Raw genomic sequence first — 24763 nt, forward strand, 5'->3', positions numbered from 1 at the left:
CCCCACACACACACACCCAGTGTCCGCGTCAAGAGGGCCCGCCCCTTCCCGCGTACCAATCGGGACGAGGGTTCCGGTTTCCTCTGCCAGAGGCGCTGCACCCTCCGAGAAGACCTGCCTACTCACTTCTTCCCATAGGCCCTGCCCATCGACAACGCCACTCCTGCGCTGCGTCCGGGAGGCCCAGCGCCAGGGGGCGCCGCTGAGCTGCTCTGGGTTTTGGGGTGGCGGTCGAACCGCCCCGGCGTGTGCTCTCCCTGCCCCGGCGCTAAGCCGGGTTCCACAGGCCTGCCACCCGCCTTTCCATGCCCTCAATTCAGACACCGCGGGAAGAGTTGCCTCCAGCCTTTATTAGACAAAGGGGACAAGAGGGGTCGCGCGCGCTTCTTTCAGGCTCCTTCCATCCCAAACCGCCTACAAGTCTCCCGAGGTCTCCGGCTTTTCTTTCTCAAGATGCTTTTTCTGGGGACCCTGTGGTGGGGGGAGCAGGAGGAGCGTTAGTCACAGGGATCTGGCTCAGAATACTGTCTCTGGCCAACCGCCTGAGTCACCCAGAGCTGGCCCTGCCGCCCTCCTCCCGCGATCACTCCTCCCCTACCTTCTTTTCCAGCAAGAATAAGTGCCCAGGGCTGGGCTCCTAAAAGCCCCTCCTGTGGACGATGGCAGGGGCATCCCTCCATCCCAATTTGAGCTTCCCCGCTCTGGAGCAGGTGGGACGTGAGGTCTGCGCCAGAGAAGGGGGAGGGACTCACCATGAAGGCCCTCTTCTCTTGGGCAGTCTGGAAGCGGCCATGTCCAAACTTGGAGGTGGTGTCAATGAACTTGAGTTCAATATTCTCCAGGTGCCGGCGGCTGTGGTGCACCAGGAGGGACTGGGGATCCGTAGAAGAGGAGAGCCTCAACATGGAAGTCCCCACCCCCTCCAGTAACCCCCAGTTCACCTATCCGTCTTCTGCCAGAACCCCTCTGTTTTTGCTCTCCCCATCCCCGAAGCTCTTCAGAGCAGGCTGAAGGACAAGGCAGGACAGCTACCCACTTCTCCCAAAGCCCATGAGGCTCCTGCTCCCCAGCTCCCCAACCCACTGCCTGCCCTGACCTTCCTCAGTGTGATGACCCGCTTCTTGGTTCCTGCGATGCAACCCTTCAGCATGACGAAGTCGTTGTTGACTTCTCCATAGTGAGGGAAGCCACCCTGTGGGGAGGTGGGTCAGGGTCCAGACTGAGTTAGAGGGCAACTGGGAGCCCTGGGAGAACTCCCATACTGGGCTGTGACTGGAAGGAGCCAGTACTGGCTCCTGGCCAGGGGGTGACACCCTCTACACTGATCAAAGCAGCATCTGCGCCCGCCCAGAGACTTCTCCTGCAGTATCTCATTTAACAATCTGTGTTTTACACAGGGGAAACTGAGGCTCAGGGGGGGTGGAGTCACCTGCTCCAGCACATACTGCAGCTGGAGTTCAAACCCAGGTAGCCTGCCTCCAAGGCCACAGTCAGAGACGCCGCATTCTGCACGTCGTGACAGCCGCTGGAGTGTAAGCTGTCTGCAGGGGAGGCTCAGAGTACAGGAAGACAGGGGTTTGTTCCACCAGGCAGCTGTTTGGTGGGGCCTGCAGCACCCCACACACCTGTCCCACACCTGCTCATCAGGCCCCCTCAGACAAACTGGCTCCCTCCACACCCCCTTACCAGCGGTGTGATGGACTTGTCAGTCATGTCGTAGCTGGTGGACGCGTTATTCTTAACCAGCTTCCCATCCTCTGTGTGCAGCCCCCGGCCAATGCGGTAGATCTGCCAGGAAAACAGGGCACAATGAGGGCAGCAGGCAGCCTCTGCGGCCAGCAATATCAGCTGCCCCCATCAGCTGTGGGCTTAGACCCAGAAACTAGTGGGTGCATTTCAGAGCCTTTGGGGGCCCAGGCAGTGTCCGGGTCATTTACTCCACCAACTGGGTCCCAGTCACAATGGCACCCCTCACCAGGCCTTCGGACACACCTTCTTATTCAGCTCTGTGCGGTGGTGGTAGCCCTTCTGCCCGGCCCGGGCGATGGAGCAGCCCACCCGTGCAGGGTGCCAGGCGCCAATGCAGGCCACCTTTCGAAGCCCCTTGTGGGTCTTCCGAGGCAGCTTCTTGGTGTGCCAGCGGCTCGTGACCCCTGCGGGTGGGAGGGACTGGTGGCTGAGAGGGCAGTCTCGCTTCCATCCCCTCCAGGAAGCCTTCCGGGAGCTGCCACGTCCACCCGGTCCTACCTTTGATACCGCGGCCCTTGGTGACGGCGATGACATCAATGACCTCGCTCTGACTGAACACGCTGTGCACCGGCACCTGCTTCTCCAGCCGGGCCTGGGCCCAGGCCACCTTCTCAGCCACTGTGCCACCATTCAGCTGGATCTCCATGATGTGGGCCTTCTTCTGCCGGAAGGGCAGCAGCTTCATCTGCAGGACACGGCATGTCCAGTCAGTTCCCAGAGGGTCAAACCCCCGTCTGAAGACGTGGCACGACCCTTAGTGACCCTTAGTGGGCTCGCATGCCTGCACTCATTCAGCAGACATTCCCGTGCCGGGTCTGGCTATGTGCCGTGTCCTGTGTTAGGCGCTGGGGCACAGCATAGAATGAGGCAGACAGGGTCTCAGTCCTTACGGAGCCACCATCTAGTTGGGGGGAGAGAAGCCAAGTAAACTCTTGGAGAGGGCTAAGTGTTGTGCTGGAATACTGGGGGTGGAGGGGACAGTAATGGCACACAGGGTGGTCAGGGATGGCCTCGCTGAGGAGCGACACCGGTAACAAAAAGGAGCCACTAGGTTAAGGTCTGAGAGCTTTGGGGGCAGAGGAAACTGCACGTGCAATGGCCCTGAGTCAGGGAAGATCCTGGGGAGCTGGGGAGGCAGGAAGAAGACCAGTGTGTCTAGACCGTGGGCAGCAAGGAGAGGGTAGTGCAGCATGGAGTCAGACCTGAGCAGGCGCCCGGCCAGGCAGGTCTTGTAGGGAGAACTCGGGTTTTATTCCAAGTGTAGGGTGCAAGCAGGTGGGGATGCACAGGAGGAAACGGGAATACCTCTAGGTCACAGCATAGCGCTCAACGATGAGTACTCATGCAGCATCTACTGCATACAAGGCTTGTGGTGGGTTCTAGGGACACAGCACTGGACAGGCAGCCATGGCCCCTGCCTCAATGGAGCTCAAGGGAGATTAACCAATGACACAGGTGACCAGGAACTGCCAGTGTGAGAGTAACCGAGCAGGGGGTGGGCGGTGGGGAGTGTGTCCCTGCTCAGAGCCTATGAAAGCCTTCCCTGAGGACTAGAAGCCAAGGAATGTTCCCGAATAAGCCAGAGGGTAACCTGTCAGCCCACAGCAAACCAGACCCTGTGTACAAATGGGGATTCACACACACCTGTACCAGAACCCACAGGGAGGCAGCAGGCTGGCCCTTCCACACTGGCCCTTCCACACTGGACATTTGGTAGGAAAGCCAAGCCCTATCGGGCAGTTCAGGGCCTTGGATGACCACGGGGTGTGGCTGATGCCCTACAGCCCTCAGAGCGCACTGACCCCCATCCCGTGCCTGGATCTGCAGGCAGCCAACCCTTTGGTGCTGTGCCCAGGTCTCGCGGTATTTTTAGGCTGACATTTGCCAGGGCTCCTGGAGGCTGGGGTAAGGAGGGTGAGCCCGGTGACTGTGTATAAACTGGGGCTAGGGACCGACCTGGGTGTGGACGATGACCCGAATGACCTTGCAGTACTTCTTCATGGCGGCAAAGTCTTTCTGAAGCTGCTTTTTGCCATCGGCATCGCGCCACCTCTTACAGGCCTTGGTAAAGGCTTTCTTCTTGCTCTTGTGCCTGAGCCACACACAGAGGGTGCTCAGAGAGGCCAGCTGGGGTGGTTCCCCAGGGCCCTGCCTGCCTGCCACCCACCAAGCATGGATATTAGAACAGTAAATGTCCCCTTCCTTCCTGCTTTCCTTCCCGGGGGGAGGTCACTGCCAGGCCCTCCCTAGAGTCCCTGGGCTGGGTCCAGTCACCACCTTTAAGCACAGACTGTCCCTCCCTCTTCGTGCCTCGGTTTCCTGCTCTGTGAACTGGGCATTCTCCTGACGCCTGGGGCCTGAGGTGAGTGGCAGATGTGCAGGAGCTTGGGGAAGGGGCATGTTGGCCACCTGCTGAAGCAAATAGCCAGTACTGTGCATCGTTCCTAACACGCACTGGGACTCTGGGTGGTGGGCAATATGATCCACATTCTACAGCTGAAGAAGCCAAGGGTCATAAAGGTCAAAGCCTCTGGATGTGGGGCAAGTTGGTAACAATAAAATAGAGAAAGCAAGGTCAGCCAGCACTCGCCGAGCACTTCCTCTGGCCTGAACCTTTGATCTGCTTTGCTGGTCTAACCCTCACAGCAGCCCCAAGACGCAGGGGCCACTCCCGTCTCCATTTGATGGTGTCTGTGGCATGCCTGAAGGTGACAGGTGATGCAAGGTCCTAAGAGGTCCTAAGGGCCAGCTTGCCCGTGGTCACACAGCCTGCTCTGACTGGGGCCCGCAGTGGGCCAGGGCTGAGCTGAGCCTGTGCCTACCTAAGGAGGGGCGTGTCTGCGAGGCGCTCGGGTAGGGGAAGAGGGGTGCCTTCCCTTTCAGGACTTGAGGCAGGGAAGATTCGAGGCCTGAGAATGCCTTTGTTTCTGATGAGATCAGCTCTTCAGTTGGCTGTTTATCTTTTCACCCTGGATGCTAGGATGCTCGGATCCTCCTGATATTTTCATCATATTAGTTCCTTAATGAGCCCTGAGGATTAGAATACTTGCTTCCTCTTTTTCTTCTATCCCAATTTCCTCTCCAAGCTGCTATACTCATCTTCTACTCTATGGAAGACATCTCCTCACACATGCTCACACACACTTTCCTGCCTCCCACACACTCTTGACGCTTCTCCCCTGCTCACCCCTCACCCCAGCACAGGGGTGGGGAGCGAAGGGCCCGCCCATCCCCAGTGGCTCCGCCAGGCCACACAGGGTCCACTGCAGGGTCCTCACCAGTCCTTGTAGAAGCGCCGGCGGCACTCATCACTGAGGTGCTCCGCAAAGATGGTCTTGAAGCTCCGCAGGCCTCGAGGGGTGGCCACGTAGCCCACGACACCCACCACCACCAGAGGTGGCGTCTCCACAATCGTCACCGCCTCCACCTCCTCCCGCTTGGAAATTTCTGGATGAGACCCAGAGACAAGCATGGAGGAGAGCCTCCAGGGCCCATGGGTAAGGAGGACAGAGTGGAAGAGCCAACTGCAGCCCCCACCCCAGCCGGAAGGAGGATGACACACCACAGCCCCAGGGCTGCTGGGGACGAGGGCCTCTCAGCCAGAGGCTTCGCTAACCTCCAGCTCTCAGACTGCCTGCCCCCTGCTCCTTCTCTCCTTGCCCTGCCGTGGCTCGGAGCAGCCACCGCTCAGAGCCCCACAGGTGGGCCCTGCTAGCTGTGACACACATCTCAAGCAAAGCCTGACCTTTCCCTGCCTCAGTTTCCCCACCAGACCACCCGGGAATGGGCTAGGAGAGGAACAGCCAGGGCAGCATTCCCCAGACAATGGGGTTGGGCTTCCTTTAGTCAGGCACAAATGATCATGTTTTTAAATTTTAATACTAAAAAATGTATGTTGATGAGGTCTAGGGAAAAACCTATAACTTGTCCAAAACACACAATTTTACGGATGTTATTACAGAGGCTGATACAAAGTAAAAGAAGTATATCCTTAAACAATATATTAGGAGAAATAAAAAACAGGCGAGTGGTTGCCAAAAGGTTGGGGGAGGGGCGACTGAGGCTATAAAAGGGCGCATGGGAGCTCCTGTGGGGATGGGATGTTCAGAGGAGCTGGCGCGCACACGTCCACACCGTACAGCCGCATAGAGCCGGAGACACCCGTGCAAGCGCACACACAGCTGGGGAAACGCCGGCCAACAGGTTTCCATCAGGGGAAAGTGGGTGAGGGGTACATGGAATCTCTCTCCCTGGTTCCTTACAACCACGTGCGAATCACAATGATCTCAGAACAAGAGCATAATTAGACGCCTGCCTTTGACTCCTAGCTCCTCCACTTACTAACTAGGCCACTGGAAAGTTTTATAACCGCTCCACTCCCTCATCTGGAAACTAGGGCTGATGACAGACCCAGCCTCAGGGGCGGCCAGGGGCCAGTGGTCAGATGGCCACCGTTCTGACTGCTGTTCCCACAGGTAGGGCCTCGCCCTTCCTGGGGCCATGTCCTCCCTTGAAGTCCAATTCTGATTCCTAGCACTTGAAAGTTTCTCAAAATCTTCTCCCAGAGAGGGGAGCTCTGTCCAAATTTCCCCTGCCCCCGCAACGTGTCCCCCTGTGGCCACTCACTGAGCCCCGGCCGATGCACCTCTCGCAGAGTGTGCGTCATGCCAGCCTTGTAACCCAGGAAAGCTGTGAGGTGCACAGGCCGGCTGGGGTCATCCCGAGGCCACGTCTTCACCTTGCCCCGGTGCCGGTGGCTCCTCTTGTGGGGCAGGAAACCCAGATGTCCATGCCGGGGGGCAGAGAACTTTCGGTGGGACTGGGGACAGAAGAAGATGGAGGTCAGAGCTGGGGTCACCCTGGTGAAAATGGCTGGATGGTCCCAAGGCCCGAACTGGAGAAAGTAGCTACAGGTCCCAGACTGAGGCTCAGTGGTCTTCAGTGCCTCCATTTGTCTGCAGGAAAGATTTGCCAGGGGCAGTGTCTTATGAATGGAGCCAGCACCAAGCCCTCCTCACCCACAGGCTTCCTGCCTTAGTGGGCTCAGCCTGGTTGGGCCCAGAAGGGGTAGGCCCACACTGTGGCTAAGGTTACAGAGACGGGGGGCTGCTGCCATCTGTCCATCTCCTTGCCTGCCCTAGGCCTGGCAGGCTGAGCTCTGGCCCCTGCGGCTCCCTCCAATCCCCTACCCCTTCACAGGCCCAAGGATGATCCCTGCTGAGTGAGACTCCAGGAGCCCACCTGCCCCTCCCCAGGAAGCTGGCTTGCTCCACCTCCAGCCCCCCAGCCCACTGACCATGGTGGCCGGTTCCTGCAGGTCAGGAAAGAAAGGGGCCTTCCTGCCAGGTGCTGGAGGTCGAGTGGCAGGGCCAGCACGCACACAACAGCCAGGTCCCAGATTTAGCCCCTGGCAGAGAAGTTTGGTCATCTCGCTTGGCAGGCATGGGCTCTGGTGCCAGGAGAAGGCTTGGCCTGGGCGGGGCCGTGGGGGGACATCAAATGAACACTTGGAGTCAGGACTGGCACTCCTTTCCTCAAGGGCCCTGGGAATGGGTCACACCCACTTTGTTTTCTTTCTTGTGGAACCCACCCCCAGGACAGGAACAACTTGGCCTGGTGGGAGGCAAAGAACCCCGGCTGGCGGACTTCTTTCATGCAGCCACCCAAGATGAGGGTTTGAGTCCAGCCTGCTGGCACTGAGGCAGAGGAGGGTCCTGTCCTGTCTTGTCCCGAGAGCTGTGAGCCTGAGCTGGAGCAGGTTGGCTCTGTGCCCAGAGGATCGCCAGGGCCCTGATTCAATATCAGGGTCCCTTGACTGTAATCGCTGTGATCCAAGAACATTCAGATACTGTTATGAGCTGAAGTTTTGAATGGAAAGGGGATTGAACTCTCTTATTTTTTGACTCACAGATTCTATAATTATAATGTTCTGTAGCTGTAGAAACAGAGTTTTATAGGCCTAAGATGTCTCTGAGGGTCTGTGGATTTTGTGTGACTCAGTGCTACGATCCCGTTCTATGAAAATGTCGTGATCCTTTCTTTTTGTTGTTTTTGAATTACAAAGCTACTTTTAATACTTTGGGGGTAACCTCTTCCACCACAGGACTGGCCCCAGGGAGAGAAGCTACCGGAGGGAAGGACGCACAGAAGAGACCAATGTAGATTCAGGCCAGAGAGAATGCCACCGGTGCTAGAGTGCTGCGGGGCCCTCAGGGCATGGTGGGACAGTCCAGACACACAGGCCAAGGGCAGGAGGTTTGGACCAGCCAAAGAACGCCTGCGGTTCTTCCTTCTCGTTTGCCTTTTCTGCTTCTGCTGCATGATCTTTGAGTCCCTCTGCTCCCAGGCAGCAGCTCGGCCCTGCCTCCATGGGGTCCCTTCTTTCAGTCCCACGTTGCAGGCCAATCTGAGGATTCTTCGAGTCTGATGTGTGCACTTCTAGGAGTTGATGATTTAAAAAGTTCACATTTCTGTGACTCCAAATTCTGTGTGTCCAAAGAGTTGATGGCTGTAGCTCTGATCCCAGCCTTTGGGCAGGAGGTGCCCAGCACTTTCCCTGGTGCCCACTGTGCCAGGTGTGGAGATCACAAGAGGGCAGCCAGCAGGGCTCTCGGCAGTGGAGGTGCCTCAGGGGCACAGCAGTGCTCAGGACCAGGATGAAACCATCAGAACCAGACCAGAGCACCCTGCGCCCAGGACAGAAGCCACTTCTCCCTGAAAGTGGGGGCTCCAAGGGCAAGCTCTGCCTCCTGCTCCGCTCCAGGCAGGCACCCCAAGCCCATTGGCAGGCACAGTGGAGTCCAGAGAGGGGTAGTAGGGAATGAGCAATCCAAGAAGACATCCTGGAAGAGTAGTTTGTGTTATTTGTTTGACCTACCGTCCTGAGTTCTCCAAAAGAGCACAGCTGTGTTCATCTTGCTCCTTGCTGCACTTGGCAAGGGCCTACACGCCGTCAGAACTTACTACTTACTTCCTCTGTTAGTCTCCTTTTGAACGGACCTGCGACTCAGACCGAGGCGGCATTTGCAACGGCGCCTCAGTCCCACAAGGGGGCGCCACGCTGTGAGACGTTGAAAGAGCCCACACATGGGCGTGTCGGGAGAACAAGTCCCATGGTGCCTCGCGGGCGCCTACCTCCCTGCGCAGGCGCAGCTTCCTTCGGGCGTCCTCTGCTGAGGGCGAGCTAGGCCACGGACGGAGGTGGAGGCCGGGACTTGGCGTCCGAGAGGGATCCCGCCGTGAGCCGCGCCATGCCAGATAGCTGGGACAAGGATGTGTATCCCGAGCCCCCGCGCCGCACGCCGGCGCCCTCCCCACAGACCTCGCTGCCCAACCCCATCACCTACTTGACGAAGGCCTTCGACCTCCTCGTGGACCGGCCTGTGACCCTCGTGAGAGGTACGGGCTCCACCCGGTCCTCGCCGCTGCCCGGTACCCCGGACCCCGTGGCCCAGCCTGGACACCCCACCGCACCCCGGGCCTCGCACTCATGACTGTCCCTGGCCGGAACCCGGAGCTCCCCCTCGGAGATTTGCGGGCCTTGTTTAGACCCCTAGCTGCACCCCAGGCCTTGCCTCCAGGACTCACCCGGACCCCTCAGTGCGCTCCTGCCCCCGCTGCTTGGGGGACTCTCCACGCACTCCTCTCCCAAGAGTTAGGGGTTATTAGCCGATCATAATTATATGTGTTCTGGGGCTTGTTAGACCCCCAGTCTCCCGGCACGCTTTGCATCCTGCTTAGTGCACAGTAGGCGCCAGAAAACGGGTGTTGAAATGAAGGGGTCCTCCGCTAACATGCCTGCAATATGACTGGGGTGGTCACGTGATGGCTGAGATTCCCCTCAGCCTAGACCTGCAGCGACTTGACCTTCGTATGTGCCCAGATACCCACTCTGGTTCGAACCAGATGAATGTTTAAAACAGTTCTTTTTTGCCCAGTTTGTGGTTCAGGCAGCACCATGGGGCAGTAGCAAGAGTATGCTCTGCTCTGTTACTAGTGTGTCCCGCGACCCAACCGTGTGTTTAACTTCATTCATTCAACAAAACCTTTGGGCTGCATAGTGTGCTCTGGGGGCTCTTTTGTTAGGGAGGATAAAGTCAGCAAACCAGACTCCCAAGGTCTGGAAGAGGCACCCCAAAGGGCCCACTCCCTTTTTTGTTGCAATTTCTTAGTGTTTCACACGTCTGGGTTTCACTAGGTCCAACTTTATTTTCCTATGGGGAAGTTTGGGCCAGGTCAGCAGCAGCAGAACTGGAACTAGAATCCCATCCGGTGGCCTCTGCCTACACAGTGGGTCTTTGTGACGGGGGAGTTGGCTGGTAGGTAGGGTGTAGCAGCCTTGGCTTGCAGAGCCTGGGTTCAGATCCTGCCTTCCCTCCGTACCTCTGTAAGGACCTGCCCCATAGGGTTCTCATGGGGGACACAGTAAACCTAGACATTGCCATTTGTAGCCCAGTCTTTCCCAGGACTGTATGTGCCAGCCCACCCGAGTTCTTGCCAGTCTTTGTACAAATTTGGAACACCCAGGAAATCTGCCCCGCCCCACCCCGCCCCTGGCTTATGAAAAAAAGCTAAGAGCCCATCTAAACTGTGACCAATCCAAACCAATGGGGCCTCTGAGTCTGGGGTTTTCTCTCTGCAGAGTTTATAGAACGGCAGCATGCGAAGAACAGGTATTACTACTACCACCGGGAGTTCCGCCGGGTGCCGGACATCACCGAGTGCAAGGAAAAGGATATCCTGTGCATGTTTGAGGCAGAAATGCAATGGCGAAGAGACTAGTATGTTCTGCCCGTGACTGGGGAATACTGAGCCCTGCACAGCAGGCCATCATTCCCTGGGGATGCCATAGGATGGTCAGCCAAGATCTTGGGAGTAGAGGGGCCAGACTAGATCTCCAACTCCTGCTTTCCTTCTCTCCCTGGGTACAAGGAAAGGATTCCTTGTAAACCACCTTTCTCATTCCTTTTTCTTTAGCAAAGTCGACCAAGAAATCGTCAACATTATCCAGGAAAGGATGAAGGCCTGTCAGCAGAGGGAAGGTGAGAACTACAGGCAGAACTGTGCCAAGGAGGTGGAGCAGTTCGCCCAAGTGGCCAAGGCTTATCAGGACCGTTGTAAGTGAGCCTCATCCCAGCCTGACACCACCTCCTGCCTTCTGGCCAACCAGATCCCCAACCCTCTCTATACTCCAGTCTCCACAGCTAGGGGAGGAAAAGTTGCTAAGAGGGTGGTCTTCAAATCTGTCTTTGCGATGGTTTCTACAAATGTCGCCCAAAGCTTTAATTAGGTCAGCCTTGCGGGACGTAATAGAATTATCACTGTGCCTCAGGTTCCCTTTCTGCTCAATACCTGTCTTGGCTGCTTGACTCTCCCCACTGTATTGCAGACCCCTTTTCCCCTCATGGGACAAGTGGCCTGTGACTCTATTCCCCCATCTCTCTTCCCAGATCATGACTTAGGGGCCCACTATTCTGCCAGGAAGTGCCTGGCAAAACAGAAGCAAAGGATGCTTGAAGAGAGAAAAGCTGCTAGACAGGCTGCTGCTGCTGCTACTCCCTGAGCCCCTCTCATGTGACTGTCACTACTGTTAAATAAAGAGTACTGAAACCCGTTTCTGGTGTCACCTTCAACACTCAAACCGTGACACACTGACAAGCCAACAAAAGACAACCTATTATTAACAGGCTTAATTCACTTTATTTTCCTTGTACAAAAATTATGTGGTGGCCACAGCTGGAGCCTGGGTCCTCTGCACAGAAACTCTGGTGTGAGTCTTTACAAGGTGGTCGGTGAATTCCTAGAAAAACAGACGAGGCTTTAGCTGTAGTCAGACACACACCGCACTTGCACAGGTTAACGAGGTGGCGGGCAGGCTGTACCTGGTAGGGAGACTTGGTGAACACAGTCTCTTTCCAGAGGTCGGGGGTGAGATAGCTGTAGGTCTTAGAGATGGCATCAAAGGTGGCCTTGGCTAGAAAAGGGAAGAGGGATTCACCCAAAGTAAGACCCCACCTGTAGACACAATCTGCCCAGTTCCTAGGAAGAGACCACTTTGTGCTGGTCTCCTATACATTTAGGGCTTTCCTCTGAAAACATGCCACCCCCACAGAGACAGATCAGGCGGTGCTTTAGACCAGGCTATAGCCACGTGTAGGCCACCTACCAAAGTTGCCCAGGGTAGCAGTGCAGCCCCTGGCTGAGGTGTAGCAGTCGTCGATACCAGCCATCATCAGCAGCTTTTTGGGCACAGGGGCCGAGACGATGCCAGTGCCCCTGGGTGCGGGGATGAGGCGCACCAGCACAGAGCCGCAGCGCCCGGTCACCTGGAAGGGTTGAGGCGTCAAGACAGGCAGGAGGAAGTCTACCACTGAAGGCCCCACCGGTTTCCACCACTCAGCCTACCTTACAAGGGACGGTGTGAGGCTTGCCGATCTTGTTCCCCCAGTAGCCTCGCCGCACAGGGACAATGGAGAGCTTGGCCAGGATGATGGCCCCGCGGATGGCAGTGGCTACTTCCTTTGAGCACTTAACACCCAGACCAACGTGCCCATTGTAGTCCCCAATGGCGACAAATGCCTATGAAGAGACTGAAGTGGCTGGTGGTCCCCCCGCACTGCACAGCACCACTAGCCACCGCTTAGGGCCTGTTGCGCCCCTCCAGGAAAGAATGGCCACTGTGAGGCCAACCTGAGGTCCTGAGGAGATCCTTTCTCTCTCTCCCCATTACGAAAGTCACACATGTGCAAAAACGTGTAACCATGCAGAGCTGAGAGAGTTCTACTAAGCCCCTTAGCAGACACAGCCAGGAAGACATGAGACGGCTGGCATACCTTGAACCGGGTCCTCTGGCCTGCACGTGTCTGCTTTTGCACGGGCATAATCTTCAAAACCTCGTCCTTGAGGGATGCCCCCAAGAAAAAGTCAATGATCTCAGATTCCTACAAGAAATGAGATTTGCAACAAAAATGTTTAAAATGTGAACATTCGTCATCAGGTAACTTCATCTGGCTTCCTAACAGAACCGGTATTGTGGTTGTTCAGACTTCTCTCTCCAGGCTGACAACCCACATAACTCACAACCTCTCAAAGAAAGCGCGGAGCCACTCAAGAGAGCTCATTCCTCTACCCCAGCCCAAATGGGACCCCCCCAGGGCTGCACTTGCCCAACGCCCCAACGAGAGAATAATGAACCCAACGAGTTACCTTAATAGGCAGAGAAAAAAGATAGATTTCTTCCAAGGACTTGATTTTCATGTCCTTGACCAGGCGGCCCAATTTGGTGACGGGGATCCACTGGCGGAGGAAAAAGCGCCGATGACGAGCTGCCCGGTGCCGTCCACTGGCCCATCTCGCGCGCACGCCCCAGACCTACCTCCTTATCCTCGGCCTTGCCTCCGCGAGCTCCACGGCCTCGACCCCGACCCCGACCCCGGCCGCGACCTCGGCCCCGGATGCCGCTGCCAAATCCTCCTCGGAAGCCGCCGCGGCCTCCCATTCCAGGGCCCCCAGGGCCTCCCGGCCCTCCAGCAGCACCGGCGTCATCCGCCATTTGCTGAAAAGGACAAAAAAAAAAAAAAAAAAAGCCAGTCAGTGAGGCCCAGGCATTCGCGTACACTTGGACTAGCGCTCCCGCCCGCTACTGAAATCACGCCAGCCCGATGTCCGCGGATTCCCGCCCCTGAGGTCCTCAGGCCGCACAAGAACACCATAAGCACTCACGTGTTCTCTGGGAAAAAAAAAAGAACAAATAGACCCTCGGAGGAACCTTTTATATGGCGCCAAGTGCCGCGAGAACTAGAGTGCACCGCCCAGATCGCGAGCGGTCCCAAGGTCTATGGACAGCCTGTGATTGGCTACCTGGGGCCCCGCCTCCGCTGGTTTCTGCGGGCGCCTGCGCGTCTGCGGGCGCCTGCGCGTCTGCGGCCCCGGAATCTGTGTGACTGCGACGGAGTGCTATAAATGCTGGCGCCGTGGCGACCACGTTTTCTGGTGCTCTGGGTACGTCCGCTCGTTCACTTTTTAGTTTCTATAGGTTGGTGGGTGGTGCTCGGGATATCGGCGTTGGTTGAAAATCACCCACGGCTCTGTCCGTAACCGTGGGTGAGATTCGGCGCCCAGAGCCACCGGGGGCCTCAGCTCACCGCCCACTTGGTGTGGGAAGGTGAAACCCAGGCCCCGACATGCGTCGCGGCTCCGGGTCGCGGTGCTGCCGCTCGCGTGTTCTGATGTTAGATCCTGACCCTGTTTTCTCTCCGTAGGACGCCCGGATGCCCCAAACCTGAGGCTGACGCCGACAGGACCGTGGGGGGTGAGGGGCTCGGCTCTCCTCATCTTTCAATAAAGCTGTTGGTCTAACTAGTGCATGTGGGAGTTTTTGGTCCCCAGCCCGTCAGCTAGGAAAAAGCATCTGTTGACGCTGGGGTCGATGTGTGCTGTGAAGGGGACACCTTTTTCTCCAGGGTAGCCCTATTCTGCTTTGGATGCCACACAGGACGTCTCCAAGGTTGATGGTTGACCTTTAAGGCTCCACACCCTATACCTTCCTCATCAGCAAATGAAGTAACGAGTTTGATGGGAGTCGGGTTGGGCCTGCTAACCCCTAGCAGGGTAGGAATGTAAGATTCACAGTTCAAACAGCCGCTCCCTGTTGCACTCAGAACAGGGATAGGGTCTTTAGAATTTGAAGGGCTCACCACTCAGTGGTGTGCAAATGCACTTCTCTGTGCCTTACGTGTGGGATCTTGTTGGTTTCTCAGGTCGGAATTTATTTCCCCATGCCCTTCTTATGGGTCTACCCAGATGGTTGGAGGCTACCTATTCTGGGAAGCTTTCCCACAGGCTAGCTCTTCCTGCTATATTACTGCAGGTTGCATGGGCATCTGGTCTGCGTTTCCCTGGTCTGTACCCTGGAGCACCATGGATCTTAGATCCTAAAGCCCCTGAGTTCTTGGAGATATAGCCACCTGGGCAACTATTTGAGAAGGGAAAGGGGAACAATCCCTGCGTTCTTACTGAAGCCTCAGTCTTGGGGAAACTGACCCCAGAAACTTGGTTCCAGGCCCAGTGCTGCTTGGGGATCAGCTGTCATCCACCATCAAGGCAGGGGCTTCGGGGATCTGTCCCATGTCCGGCCTATACCCTATCCCTCATCTGCGCCTTTAGAGAAGGGAGCAAGAGCCAGTTGGTGCAGAGTCCCAGTGGGCCCTTGACCTTGATTGTGATTGGCCTGAGTTGGACAATGCCACTGTGATGTCGGCCCACACCCCCTGTCAAATAGAGGCTTCTTGGGCCCAAGAGTCAGGAGCTGCCGTCCAGACCCAGATCATGGTAAGTCCCAAATCCTCTTGCCTCTGGCCCTTAGATTGGTGCCTGACTCCACAGACTTGCCCAGAGCTGGACCCGAATTCTCACACTAAGGGTGGACAGTGGGTTACAAGCTCCTGAATAGGACAAGGAAGTCTTTCAGAGGACTCTGGCCAAAAGTAACTCCAGGGCAAGGCCAGCTTCTCCAGCTGAGAATTAATATTCAAGGGCCTTGACACTCAACAGCTGCCCCCTCAAAACGGATGCTGACCCAACCCCCCACTTGGGGCTTTCATGTGGCCCACCTCCTCAAATCTTGCCAGGGTCTCCTAGACATGTGGAGTGGGCAGGTGACCAGACTCTGGTCCCCGCCAAGCCCTGACACTGGTTTGGCCTTTGCAGAGTGGCGGGTATGATCTCAACCTCTTCACCAGCCCTCCTGACAGCAACTTTCTGTGTTCTGTCTGCCACGGAGTTCTCAAGAGGCCGGTGAGGTTGCCATGCAGCCATGTCTTCTGCAAGAAGTGCATCCTCCGGTGGCTAGCCAGGTGCTATTAGGTTCCCAAGAGGCTGGGAAGGCAGGGGTGGGAACAAGGGCCATTTCTGTAACCCAGGACAGAGAGGAAGAAGGTCTGCAAAGCACTAAGTCATCATGGCCATAAGATTCAGGTGCTAAATCTCTTGGGACACTGAAATATGTGGGTCCCCTAACCTTGTGGTATATGCAGCCCCTGGCCCAGACCTCAGAGCTGAGAGCTCCCTATAAAGCCCTCTCATGCTTCTTCCAGCTAAAGAGAAGGGACAAACATGTTGCTGCCACTACCTCTCTTCCCAATCCTAACACCCCCACTCATGCCTCCTAGAGAAAAGACCTGTCCGTGCTGCAGAAAAGAGGTGAAACGTAAAAAGATGGTCCATATGAATAAACTCCGAAAGACCATTGGTCGCCTGGAAGTTAAGGTAGCTCAAAGTACTACTGCCACTAAACTCCTTACCCCCCTTGGGGGGGGGCAGAGCCAGGAGAGGGGGCAAGGAGAATCCCATCTGCAGAGAGAATTGAAGGTTCCTGAAGCAACACAGACTGCTGACTTGGGGTCATCACACCTGGCTGAGTTGTGTCATCTCTACCATTTACTTGTGTGACTTTGGGCAAGTTATATAACCTCCCTGAGCCCCCGGGGCCTCAGATGTAAAATGGGATTCATAGAATAGAAAACTTTTAGAGGATGATATGTCTGCTGTGCCAGCCATTACTTCTCCAGCCCCCTGATTTTATAGATGGGAAAACAGGTTTAAAAAAAAAAAATGCCTGGCATATCTACAACCCACTAGACCAACCCAACCATTTACCTCCCTGTTTTCCAAGCCTCAGGCCCTGATCCCCTACTCTCAGAGATCTAGACTTCCCATCGCCAAGCATTTGACCAACTCTCCTCCTCTCTCCACGTCATCGGTGCCAGTGGGATGCCATGGATAGGGGATTTGGGGCGAGTGGGCAGCTCATGGGCTGCCAATGCCCGACCTGATTTGGACTCACATGATGCTCTCCCCCACCCCCAGTGCAAGAATGCCGAAGCTGGCTGCTTGGTGACATGCCCCCTGGCACATCGCAAAGGGCACCAGAACTCATGCCCTTTCGAGCTAATGGCTTGCCCCAACGAGGGCTGCACGGCACAGATGCCGCACGAGGCCTTGGCCGAGCACCAGCAGCACTGCCAGCATGGTACCCAACAGCGTTGCCCCCTAGGCTGCGGGGCCACCCTGGACCCAGCAGAGCGTGTACGCCACAACTGCCACCGCGAGCTGCGTGAGGCCTGGGGCCAGTACCAGGAGCGTAGCCGGTCCCTGGTGGGGTGCCTGCTACGGCGCGTGCGCAAGGTGCACCGCACCACCAACCTCCTGCGCCGCGGGTTGGCCCAACTAGGAGACTTCCTGGAAGACAACGCACTGTTTGTCGGCGCCCAGCAGGAGGATGCGGAGGCAACCCCAGAAGGCAGCATTGGGCTTGAGGTGTGGGAAGTCCAGGGCCAAAGTGCCTTGTAAATTGAGGGGTAAATAAATGCGAGCCCTGATCTGCACTCGTTCTGCTCTGAAATCTCTGTAGTTGACGCCCCACACCCGTCTCCCTGCAGGGACATTTTGGCCTCTCTTCCTCGACCTCTCCCGAGTTTGACAATGGCTGTTCTCCCGGTCCAAAGGCCCCTTCCCTCACTCTCATTTGTCTGGCTTCCTTCCACTCAAATGAATGTCTCCTTTGCAAATGTTCCCTGCTCCAGGCTTCTTCCTAGTTACTTTCTATCAATCTGTTAACCAGCTTCATAGCCAGTAGCAAAAATGACTCAAAATAAAGAACTCAGAGTAAAAGCCAACTCACCACAACTCACAAGGAACTCCATTACCTCTGACCTCCTCCCTTTATGTTCTCCTTACTCACTCCCTGTAGCTACAGGGGCTTTTGTTGCTGCTCCTAGCTCCAGGCCTGTGCACTGGCTGTTCCTTATCGTGAAGCACTGTTCCCCTAGACAACCACTGGGCTCCCTGCTTCACCTACTTCAGGGTTTTGCTCGTATCACCTTCTCCACGAAGCATTCTCCACCACCCCATTTATCACTGCAGCCCCTAAGCTCCTCTCCAACCTTGGCCAATCCTTTCCCCAGCACTAATCATTTAAAATGTCACTATTATTCCTTGCCTTGCCACTCAGTCCCCACCCCACTATCACGTGAACTACCTGAAAGCAGGGCTTTTCGTTGTCTTCTCTAGTGTTTCCTACGTGCCTAGACCAGTACTTTGCACACACAATGTGCTCAAATACTTAAACGACTCTGAAATTACCCCATTTATTCATTTACCTGTGTTCTCGTACCAGGCCATGAGCCCTCAAGGCAAGGCATTTTTCCAAGACTATATACTCTTGGATGCGCTCACCCCAAATCCCAAAATGCCCAGGGGACAGGATCCTTGGGGTTACTTTACTAAACATTTCCTACGAATGCCTTTCTAAATTTCCATTAAAAAGCCAGATATACAGATGATGTAGAGAATGTATATTCTAGAATGGTACACCTGAAACCTACATAATTTTATTAACCAATGTCACCCCAATAAATTCAATAAAAACGGAAAAAAAAAAAAAAGGCCAAGTCCTGGCTGGTATAGCTCAGTGGATTGAGCACAGGCCTGGTAAGCAAAGGGTCGCAGGTTCGATTCCCAGTCAGGGTACATGCCTGGGTGGTGGGCCAGGTCCCCAGTGGGGGGTGTGCAAGAAGCAACCACACATTGATGTTTCTCGCCCTCTCTTTCTCCTTCTCTCCCCCTCTCTCTAAAAATAAAATAAATAAAAGGCCAGATAGGTCAGATAGCTGCGAACTCAGTCCCCTGCAAGTCTAAAGCATCGGTCCAAGCCATGGTATACCCCAAACTTCAGGTCGGAAATGCCTCCGCAAATTCCGCTTCCTGACGCAGCTACCAGTGCTTACAGCAACGATGGCGCCGGTGGCACAGTGTTAATGACGTCACCATAGGAACGCGCAGTGACGCCATCGAAGCGCGCCGACAGCGCAGAGTGGCTCACGGGTCTCCCTCACGCGGCGGCGGTGACTGCAGCGGTAGCAACATGGAGGAGGCAGTGGCCGGAGTTAGCCGCTTCAAGGCTAAGTGAGCCGGGGTGCTGGGGCTGTGAGCGGGAACCGGGTTCGCAGCCGGAGTAGCGAAGGCGCCCTACGTCGACCGGGTGTCCATTCGGGTTTGGGGAGGCGGTAGGGACTGTGTACAGACTGGTCTGCGGGGTCGTGGCGGCAATGACTTCTCTCGGGGAGGGGTTCACTGGAGCCTGGTTGGGCGTAGCCAGCGTAAGTTACTTAAACTAGGACCCGGTTTGGGAGTGGGGACGAGAAATCCCAGAGAAGGAAGAAGGGACGGATTGAGTACAAGTGGAGGCTGGTCCTGGATGGAAGCGGGAGGTAGTGGAGAACTGATCTGGGGTAGGCGGCGGGGACTTTTCACCTGCTGTCCCTCTTCTCCAGGGAGCGGAATAGGAGATGGGCCCGAAAGCCCTCAATCCTGTGCTCAGTCCCCAAGCCTCTGCTGAATATCTAAGTGCTTAGTGTCCCGAGAGGAACAGACTCAGCACAGCTGTGTGGAGCGCAGTCTGATGGGATAACTGTATTAAGCAAATCCTTTCCATCAGTGACTGTGACAAGCACTAGCAAAAGAAGCCCCGGTGGGCAGTCGCCTTGGTTCGGGAGGTGGAGACTTTGTTGCATCTTGGCAGTCACCCTCAGTGGGATAAGTCAAGCGCCACTGGAAACTGGAAAGAGAGATCCAGGCTGCTTATAGGGAACAGCTTGTTCGAAACAGGAGAGGTCAGCAGTGGCCCCTTCTGGCGGTGTCTTGGAAACATAAAGAGAGGAGAGGGTTTTAAGGCAGGGTGATGACATAAAAAATAGAGTTACGTTTTAACAGGCCTATTTGCAGCAGGGTTCCAGAGAGTGGGTAGGGGCCTGGTGAAGAGGCTGGAGCAGCTCTCCAGAGGGGACGGTGCAATGACCTGGACCAGGGTGAAGGCAGCCGAGAAGAAGAGAATAGGGTTGCCTAGGGACTGCGATGCAGGCCAGGCTGGGGATGGGGGAAGGATGAAGGATTGGGAAAGGGTTTCAGGAATGATGTTGAGCTTGTTTCTGTGGGCTGCCCCCCCCCCCGCCCGCCTGGCCTCCTGTGGCCAGCAGGGGGCCCCCAAGGCCTGGCTGGATCTGCCCTGGGGAACCTCTAGAAACGCTGGGCTGTTGTGGTACTCTCTGTGGATCACCAACCAGCTCTGGGTCTCAAGTATTCTGTAACAAGGTGCACCAACACCCACCTCACAACAGTGAAAAGAACTCACCACCACCACCATCCCATCCCTACTACTGTCCATGGACTCAAAAGCACCCTGCACAGGGCTTGGCACTAGGGACCAAGAGGTGGGTGATTCACTCTCTCCCTCTGTCCTACCTCCAGCTATGCTGTGGAGCGCAAGATCGAGCCTTTCTACAAGGGCGGGAAAGTGCAGGTACCAGCCCAGGGAGGGGCAGATTGGTGGGGCAGGCAGACTGCAGAGTATTACCTTGGCTGAGACCCCTCTGTCACCAGCTGGACCAGACTGGGCAGCACCTCTTCTGTGTCTGTGGTACCAAAGTAAACATCCTGGATGTGGCCTCAGGGAACATTCTGCAGAGCCTGGAGCAGGTGAGGGCAGGGAGAGCCGGGGTTAGGGACTAGTGTGGAAAGGCAGCCTATTCTCATGGTACTCTGTGTGCCCCCTCTCACCGCTAGGAGGACCACGAAGACATTACTGCCTTTGCTCTCAGCCCTGATGATGAGGTATGTGGGGCAGGGACAGGAGGTGGGCTCCAGTACCTCCCAGCCAAACTCTGAGTCTATGAGGATGGGTGGCCATGTCTCTACCCGCCCTCTGCCCCCGCTCAAGCTGAACTGCGTTCTCCCCCAGGTTCTAGTAACAGCCAGCCGGGCACTGCTGCTGGCTCACTGGGCCTGGAGGGAAGGCAGTGTCATCCGCCTGTGGAAAGCAATACACACAGCCCCTGTGGCCACCATGGCCTTTGACCCCACCTCCACGCTACTAGCCACAGGTATGGCCCCAGCTGGGTGGGTGAGCCAGCTGGCGGGCACATGGGCAGGGAGCTTTGGGCACACCAGCCCCTCACCTCTAACACATTTCCACAGGCGGCTGTGATGGGGCTGTGCGTATTTGGGACATCGTGCGGCACTACGGGACGCACCACTTTCGGGGTTCACCAGGTGTTGTGCAGTGAGTAGGGGAAGCAGAGACTGTGTGAGTGGGGCATCACACTGGGGTGGCACAGCTCACCTGCCCCACCTACTCACTTGCAGCTTGGTGGCCTTCCACCCAGACCCGGCACGCCTGCTGCTCTTCTCCTCAGCCACAGATGCCGCCATCCGCATATGGTCGCTGCAGTATCAGTCGTGTCTGGCCGTGCTGACTGCCCACTACAGTACCGTCACCTCACTGACCTTTAGTGCTGACGGCCACACCATGCTCAGGTCAGCGGCCGGCTACCCAGGCCTTAGCAGGCAGGGGAGGGCCATGGCTGAGACTTGGGAACTTAGGTGGCTGTTTCCCCCAGCTCGGGCCGGGACAAGATCTGCATTATCTGGGACCTGCGGAGCCACCAGGCCCTGAGGACTGTCCCGGTGTTTGAGGTAGGGACACCAGGAGGAGCAAGGCCAGTGAGTGGGGCGAGGTTGGGGGTGGGGCTGCCACCTCTGACCTGTTCCTCCTCAGAGTGTGGAGGCGGCAGTACTATTGCCAGAGGAGCTGGCACCCAAGCTGGGTGTGAAGTCCACGGGCTTGTACTTCCTGACAGCTGGCAACCAAGGTGCGTGAGGCTGGAGCAGGCAGCAGGGGCTGGGGGGCCACGGGCCCGCGAGTCCCAGCAGCTTCTGTCCCTGCACAGGCGTTCTGCGTGTGTGGGAGGCAGCCTCTGGGCAGTGTGTACACGCACAGCAGCAGCTGCCGGGCCCTGGGCGGGAGCTGACCCACTGCACCCTGGTACGAGCTGCTGGTCTGCTCCTGAGTGTCACCGCTGACCACAACCTTCTGCTCTACGAAGCACACTCCCTGCAGCTGAAGAAACAGGTGAGCACTGTCCCTGGTCAACCCACAGCCTGGGAACACTGGCCCTCTTTTCACACGGGCCTGGCTTGTGTCTCTACCCTGCAGTTTGCCGGCTACAGTGAGGAGGTATTGGATGTCCGGTTCCTGGGGCCCAAGGACTCCCACATCGTCGTGGCCTCCAACAGTCCCTGCCTAAAAGTGTTTGAGCTGCAGACATCAGCCTGCCAGATTCTCCACGGCCACACAGGTGAGGGTACCCGGCCGTCGCCTCCGGGACCCCTTCCCTTAATAGATCTCTGACCACGTTCCCTCTCTTTTCTCCCAGACATTGTCCTGGCCTTGGATGTGTTTCGGAAGGGGTGGCTCTTTGCCAGCTGTGCCAAGGTGAGGTACCCCAAGAGGTGTGGAGGTATGGGTCCCCAGTGGGAAAACCAGGCCCAGCCTCTGTCTTCACACCTCTTGTCCCCAGGACCAGAGCATTCGTGTGTGGAGGATGAACAAGGCTGGCGAGGTGACCTGTGTGGCTCAGGGCTCTGGGCACACACACAGCGTGGGCACCATCTGCTGCTCTAGGTAATGGGCCAGGGCTGAGGTCCAGGGTGTCACGGACGTGGAGTTCCAGCTCAGGAAGATGGGGGCTTTGGCCTTGCTCTTTGAAGCTTCAACTTAGGGATCTGGAATAAGGAACAGGCCAGGGGCACCCCCAGTACCAATGTTGGAGGAGGGTTCCTGCATAGTGGCCTTGGGGCAGGGTAGATGAAAGGAGCAGGGTGTTGAGGCAGAGAGAATGACACTGAACAAGGCCCAGGTGGAGAAGTTGCTCCCTGCATTAGGGCTGGGAGTCCCATTATTGAGACAAAGTTGCCTGTTGTGGTACTAAGGGTGGGCAGTGTGGGCTTAAGTACAGGCATGTGGTCCCAGAGGTGTGTTCGGGTGACTCGAGGCCATTTCCCTTTTGGGACAGCCCTTCTGGTCTGGACCATGATCCCACAGGCCTGAGCTGTGGTGCATTGGCAGACCCGGCTGGCCAGGGCTCAACAGGTGTCTCCCCCTCCCCTGCAATTGGGCCTCAGGCTGAAGGAGACCTTCCTGGTGACGGGTAGTCAGGACTGCACTGTGAAGCTGTGGCCCCTCCCCAAAGCCCTGCTGTCCAAGAGCACCGCTCCAGACAGTGACCCTGTCCTCCTACAGGCCCAGACCACACAGCGCAGCCATGACAAGGTGACCACACACACAGGACCCTGGGGGGCAGTGCTGCAGGGCCCCTACTGGAGTGGGGTAGGGGTGGCTGAGCTGCCTCCCATTCCCCTCACCAGGACATCAATAGTGTAGCTGTTGCCCCCAATGACAAGCTGCTGGCCACTGGCTCCCAGGACCGCACGGCCAAGCTCTGGGCCCTGCCACAGTGCCAACTGTTGGGTGTCTTCTCAGGCCACCGGCGTGGCCTTTGGTGTGTCCAGTTCTCACCCATGGACCAGGTGCTGGCCACCGCCTCAGCGGATGGCACCATCAAGCTCTGGGCACTGCAGGACTTCAGCTGCCTTAAGGTAAGCTGCCCCCGCCCCAGGCGTGGCCCACACCTGACGCCATCTCACGCCTTCCCTGTCCCAACCCTGCAGACGTTCGAGGGGCACGATGCTTCTGTGCTGAAGGTGGCTTTTGTGAGCCGTGGTACACAGCTGCTGTCCAGGTGAGTGGGCTGGGGACAGAGCAGTGGTTGGGGTGAGCTGGGGGACAGGCCCCAGTGCTGAGCCCCCTCCCAATCCCAAACCCAGCGGATCCGACGGGCTTGTGAAGCTCTGGACCATCAAGAACAATGAGTGCGTGAGGACGCTGGACGCCCACCAGGACAAGGTCTGGGGGCTGCACTGCAGCCAGCTGGATGACCATGCACTTACGGGTGCCAGCGACTCCTGTGTCATCCTCTGGAAGGTGTGCGGGTTTGGGTGGGGTGGGCACAGAACAGAGTGGGCAGGGACGCGTGGGGTTGAGTTCTGACCCTAGTCTGACTCCAGGATGTTACCGAGGAGGAGCAGGCAGAGGAGCAGGCCAAGCAGGAGGAGCAGATGGTTAAGTAAGTCTGGAGGGTCCCCACCCAGCTTCTTTGTAAGTGCCACCAGTGTGGCTGGCACTTCCATGCATCAGCATCATCCCCTCCCCCTGGGGTAGGGTGTGTTAGCACCACCCCTGCTGTATGGAATGGGGTACCTGAGGCTTGGAGCACAGCTCTCACCGTCAGTGGGTGCCCATGTCCGGTTTGCCGACTCCTGAGCCAGCCCCCTGGTGGCTCTGCCTTCAGACCTGGCCCTGTGGCCCTATCCTCTTCCCCCTCCAGGCAGCAAGAACTGGACAACTTGCTCCAGGAGAAGCGGTACCTTCGTGCACTGGGCCTGGCCATCTCCTTAGACCGGCCCCACACTGTGCTGACTGTTGTCCAGGGTCAGTGCCTCGGACCTGACAGGTGGCAGTGGCAGGGGCGTGGGGGTCCTCTCGGGACTGACCTCTTTCCTGGGTCTTACCTTCCCCCCTCCTGCAGCCATCCGGAGGGATCCAGAGGCCAGCGGAAAACTGGAAGCCACAGTGCTCCGACTGCGGCGAGACCAGAAAGGTTCGGGGTGGTGGGTGGAGGCTGACGTGGGTGGCGTGGCCAGCACGCAGATCTGACCGTCCCTGTCACTTGCAGAGGCCTTGCTGCGCTTCTGTGTCACATGGAACACCAACTCACGGCATTGCCATGAAGCCCAGGCTGTGCTGGGTGTGCTCCTGAAACACGAAGCCCCAGAAGAGCTGCTAGCCTACGAGGGTGTGCGAGCCTCGCTGGAGGCCCTGCTGCCCTACACTGGTACATGGACGTGGCCCCGGTGCGGGGAGGGAGGGAGTAGCCCGGCCAGACTGCATGGACCCCCTGACAACCTCTGTCCTCCATTCCCAGAGCGGCACTTTCAGCGGCTCAGCCGGACCCTGCAGGCAGCCACCTTTCTAGACTTCCTGTGGCACAACATGAAGCTGCCCACCCTCCCTGCAGCCTCCTCTGCCCTCTGAAACATACTTTTCTATCCCAGCTTCCTGTGT

At 57.0% G+C, this 24763-nt stretch overlaps 5 protein-coding genes, 1 long non-coding RNA gene and 2 other non-coding genes across 9 annotated transcripts; 5 read left to right on the forward strand and 3 right to left on the reverse strand.

Moving 5' to 3' along the window:
• Positions 1–330: 330 nt before the first annotated feature.
• On the reverse strand, positions 331–7192 carry RPL3L (ribosomal protein L3 like). Its single transcript, XM_024553452.2, has 10 exons — positions 7046–7192; positions 6376–6568; positions 5028–5196; positions 3706–3841; positions 2248–2434; positions 1993–2153; positions 1687–1788; positions 1097–1192; positions 753–872; positions 331–471 (listed from the first exon to the last, which is right to left on the reverse strand). The coding sequence occupies exons 1-10, from the start codon at positions 7175–7177 to the stop codon at positions 415–417; spliced, it is 1353 nt and encodes a 450-aa protein (XP_024409220.2). The 5' UTR covers positions 7178–7192; the 3' UTR covers positions 331–414.
• Positions 7193–8886: 1694 nt separating this feature from the next.
• On the forward strand, positions 8887–11362 carry NDUFB10 (NADH:ubiquinone oxidoreductase subunit B10). The gene is made up of 4 exons (XM_024553192.4): positions 8887–9147; positions 10391–10529; positions 10726–10865; positions 11199–11362. The coding sequence occupies exons 1-4, from the start codon at positions 9000–9002 to the stop codon at positions 11309–11311; spliced, it is 540 nt and encodes a 179-aa protein (XP_024408960.1). The 5' UTR covers positions 8887–8999; the 3' UTR covers positions 11312–11362.
• Positions 11363–11425: 63 nt separating this feature from the next.
• Positions 11426–13331, reverse strand: RPS2 (ribosomal protein S2). 2 transcript variants are annotated; one of them, XM_024553191.4, is made up of 7 exons: positions 13124–13331; positions 12955–13044; positions 12582–12689; positions 12154–12327; positions 11915–12074; positions 11631–11722; positions 11426–11548 (listed from the first exon to the last, which is right to left on the reverse strand). In XM_024553191.4, exons 1-7 carry the CDS (start codon positions 13298–13300, stop codon positions 11468–11470), a joined length of 882 nt encoding a protein of 293 aa, XP_024408959.2. In that variant the 5' UTR covers positions 13301–13331; the 3' UTR covers positions 11426–11467. The 2 variants fall into 2 exon arrangements, with proteins under 2 accessions (XP_024408959.2, XP_053783880.1); XM_053927905.2 differs by lacking the exon at positions 12955–13044.
• On the reverse strand, positions 12394–12527 carry LOC112298517 (small nucleolar RNA SNORA64/SNORA10 family). Its single transcript, XR_002974156.1, has one exon. It is a non-coding gene; the product is annotated as a small nucleolar RNA SNORA64/SNORA10 family (small nucleolar RNA).
• Positions 13332–13571: 240 nt separating the features above from the next.
• On the forward strand, positions 13572–14106 carry LOC123479006 (uncharacterized). Its single transcript, XR_006654451.2, has 2 exons — positions 13572–13749; positions 14010–14106. It is a non-coding gene; the product is annotated as an uncharacterized lncRNA (long non-coding RNA).
• LOC112298521 (small nucleolar RNA ACA64) lies at positions 13812–13935 on the forward strand. The gene has a single exon (XR_002974160.1). It is a non-coding gene; the product is annotated as a small nucleolar RNA ACA64 (small nucleolar RNA).
• Positions 14107–15000: 894 nt separating the features above from the next.
• On the forward strand, positions 15001–17227 carry RNF151 (ring finger protein 151). The gene is given in 6 exon segments (XM_024553377.2): positions 15001–15078; positions 15457–15602; positions 15918–16014; positions 16615–17066; positions 17068–17105; positions 17187–17227. Coding segments are annotated over 6 exon segments (852 nt in total).
• Positions 17228–18604: 1377 nt separating this feature from the next.
• TBL3 (transducin beta like 3) lies at positions 18605–24752 on the forward strand. The gene is made up of 22 exons (XM_024553193.3): positions 18605–18711; positions 20053–20104; positions 20185–20280; positions 20368–20415; positions 20543–20684; positions 20779–20863; positions 20947–21117; positions 21201–21276; positions 21359–21452; positions 21531–21712; positions 21797–21938; positions 22017–22075; positions 22161–22264; positions 22765–22912; positions 23008–23238; positions 23311–23381; positions 23467–23623; positions 23707–23765; positions 24027–24130; positions 24228–24299; positions 24375–24533; positions 24624–24752. Exons 1-22 carry the CDS (start codon positions 18671–18673, stop codon positions 24731–24733), a joined length of 2403 nt encoding a protein of 800 aa, XP_024408961.2. The 5' UTR covers positions 18605–18670; the 3' UTR covers positions 24734–24752.
• Positions 24753–24763: the final 11 nt, after the last annotated feature.

The sequence above is a fragment of the Desmodus rotundus genome, chromosome 1 (assembly GCF_022682495.2).
Source record: "Desmodus rotundus isolate HL8 chromosome 1, HLdesRot8A.1, whole genome shotgun sequence".
In the NCBI taxonomy this organism is placed as follows: Eukaryota; Metazoa; Chordata; class Mammalia; order Chiroptera; family Phyllostomidae; genus Desmodus; species Desmodus rotundus.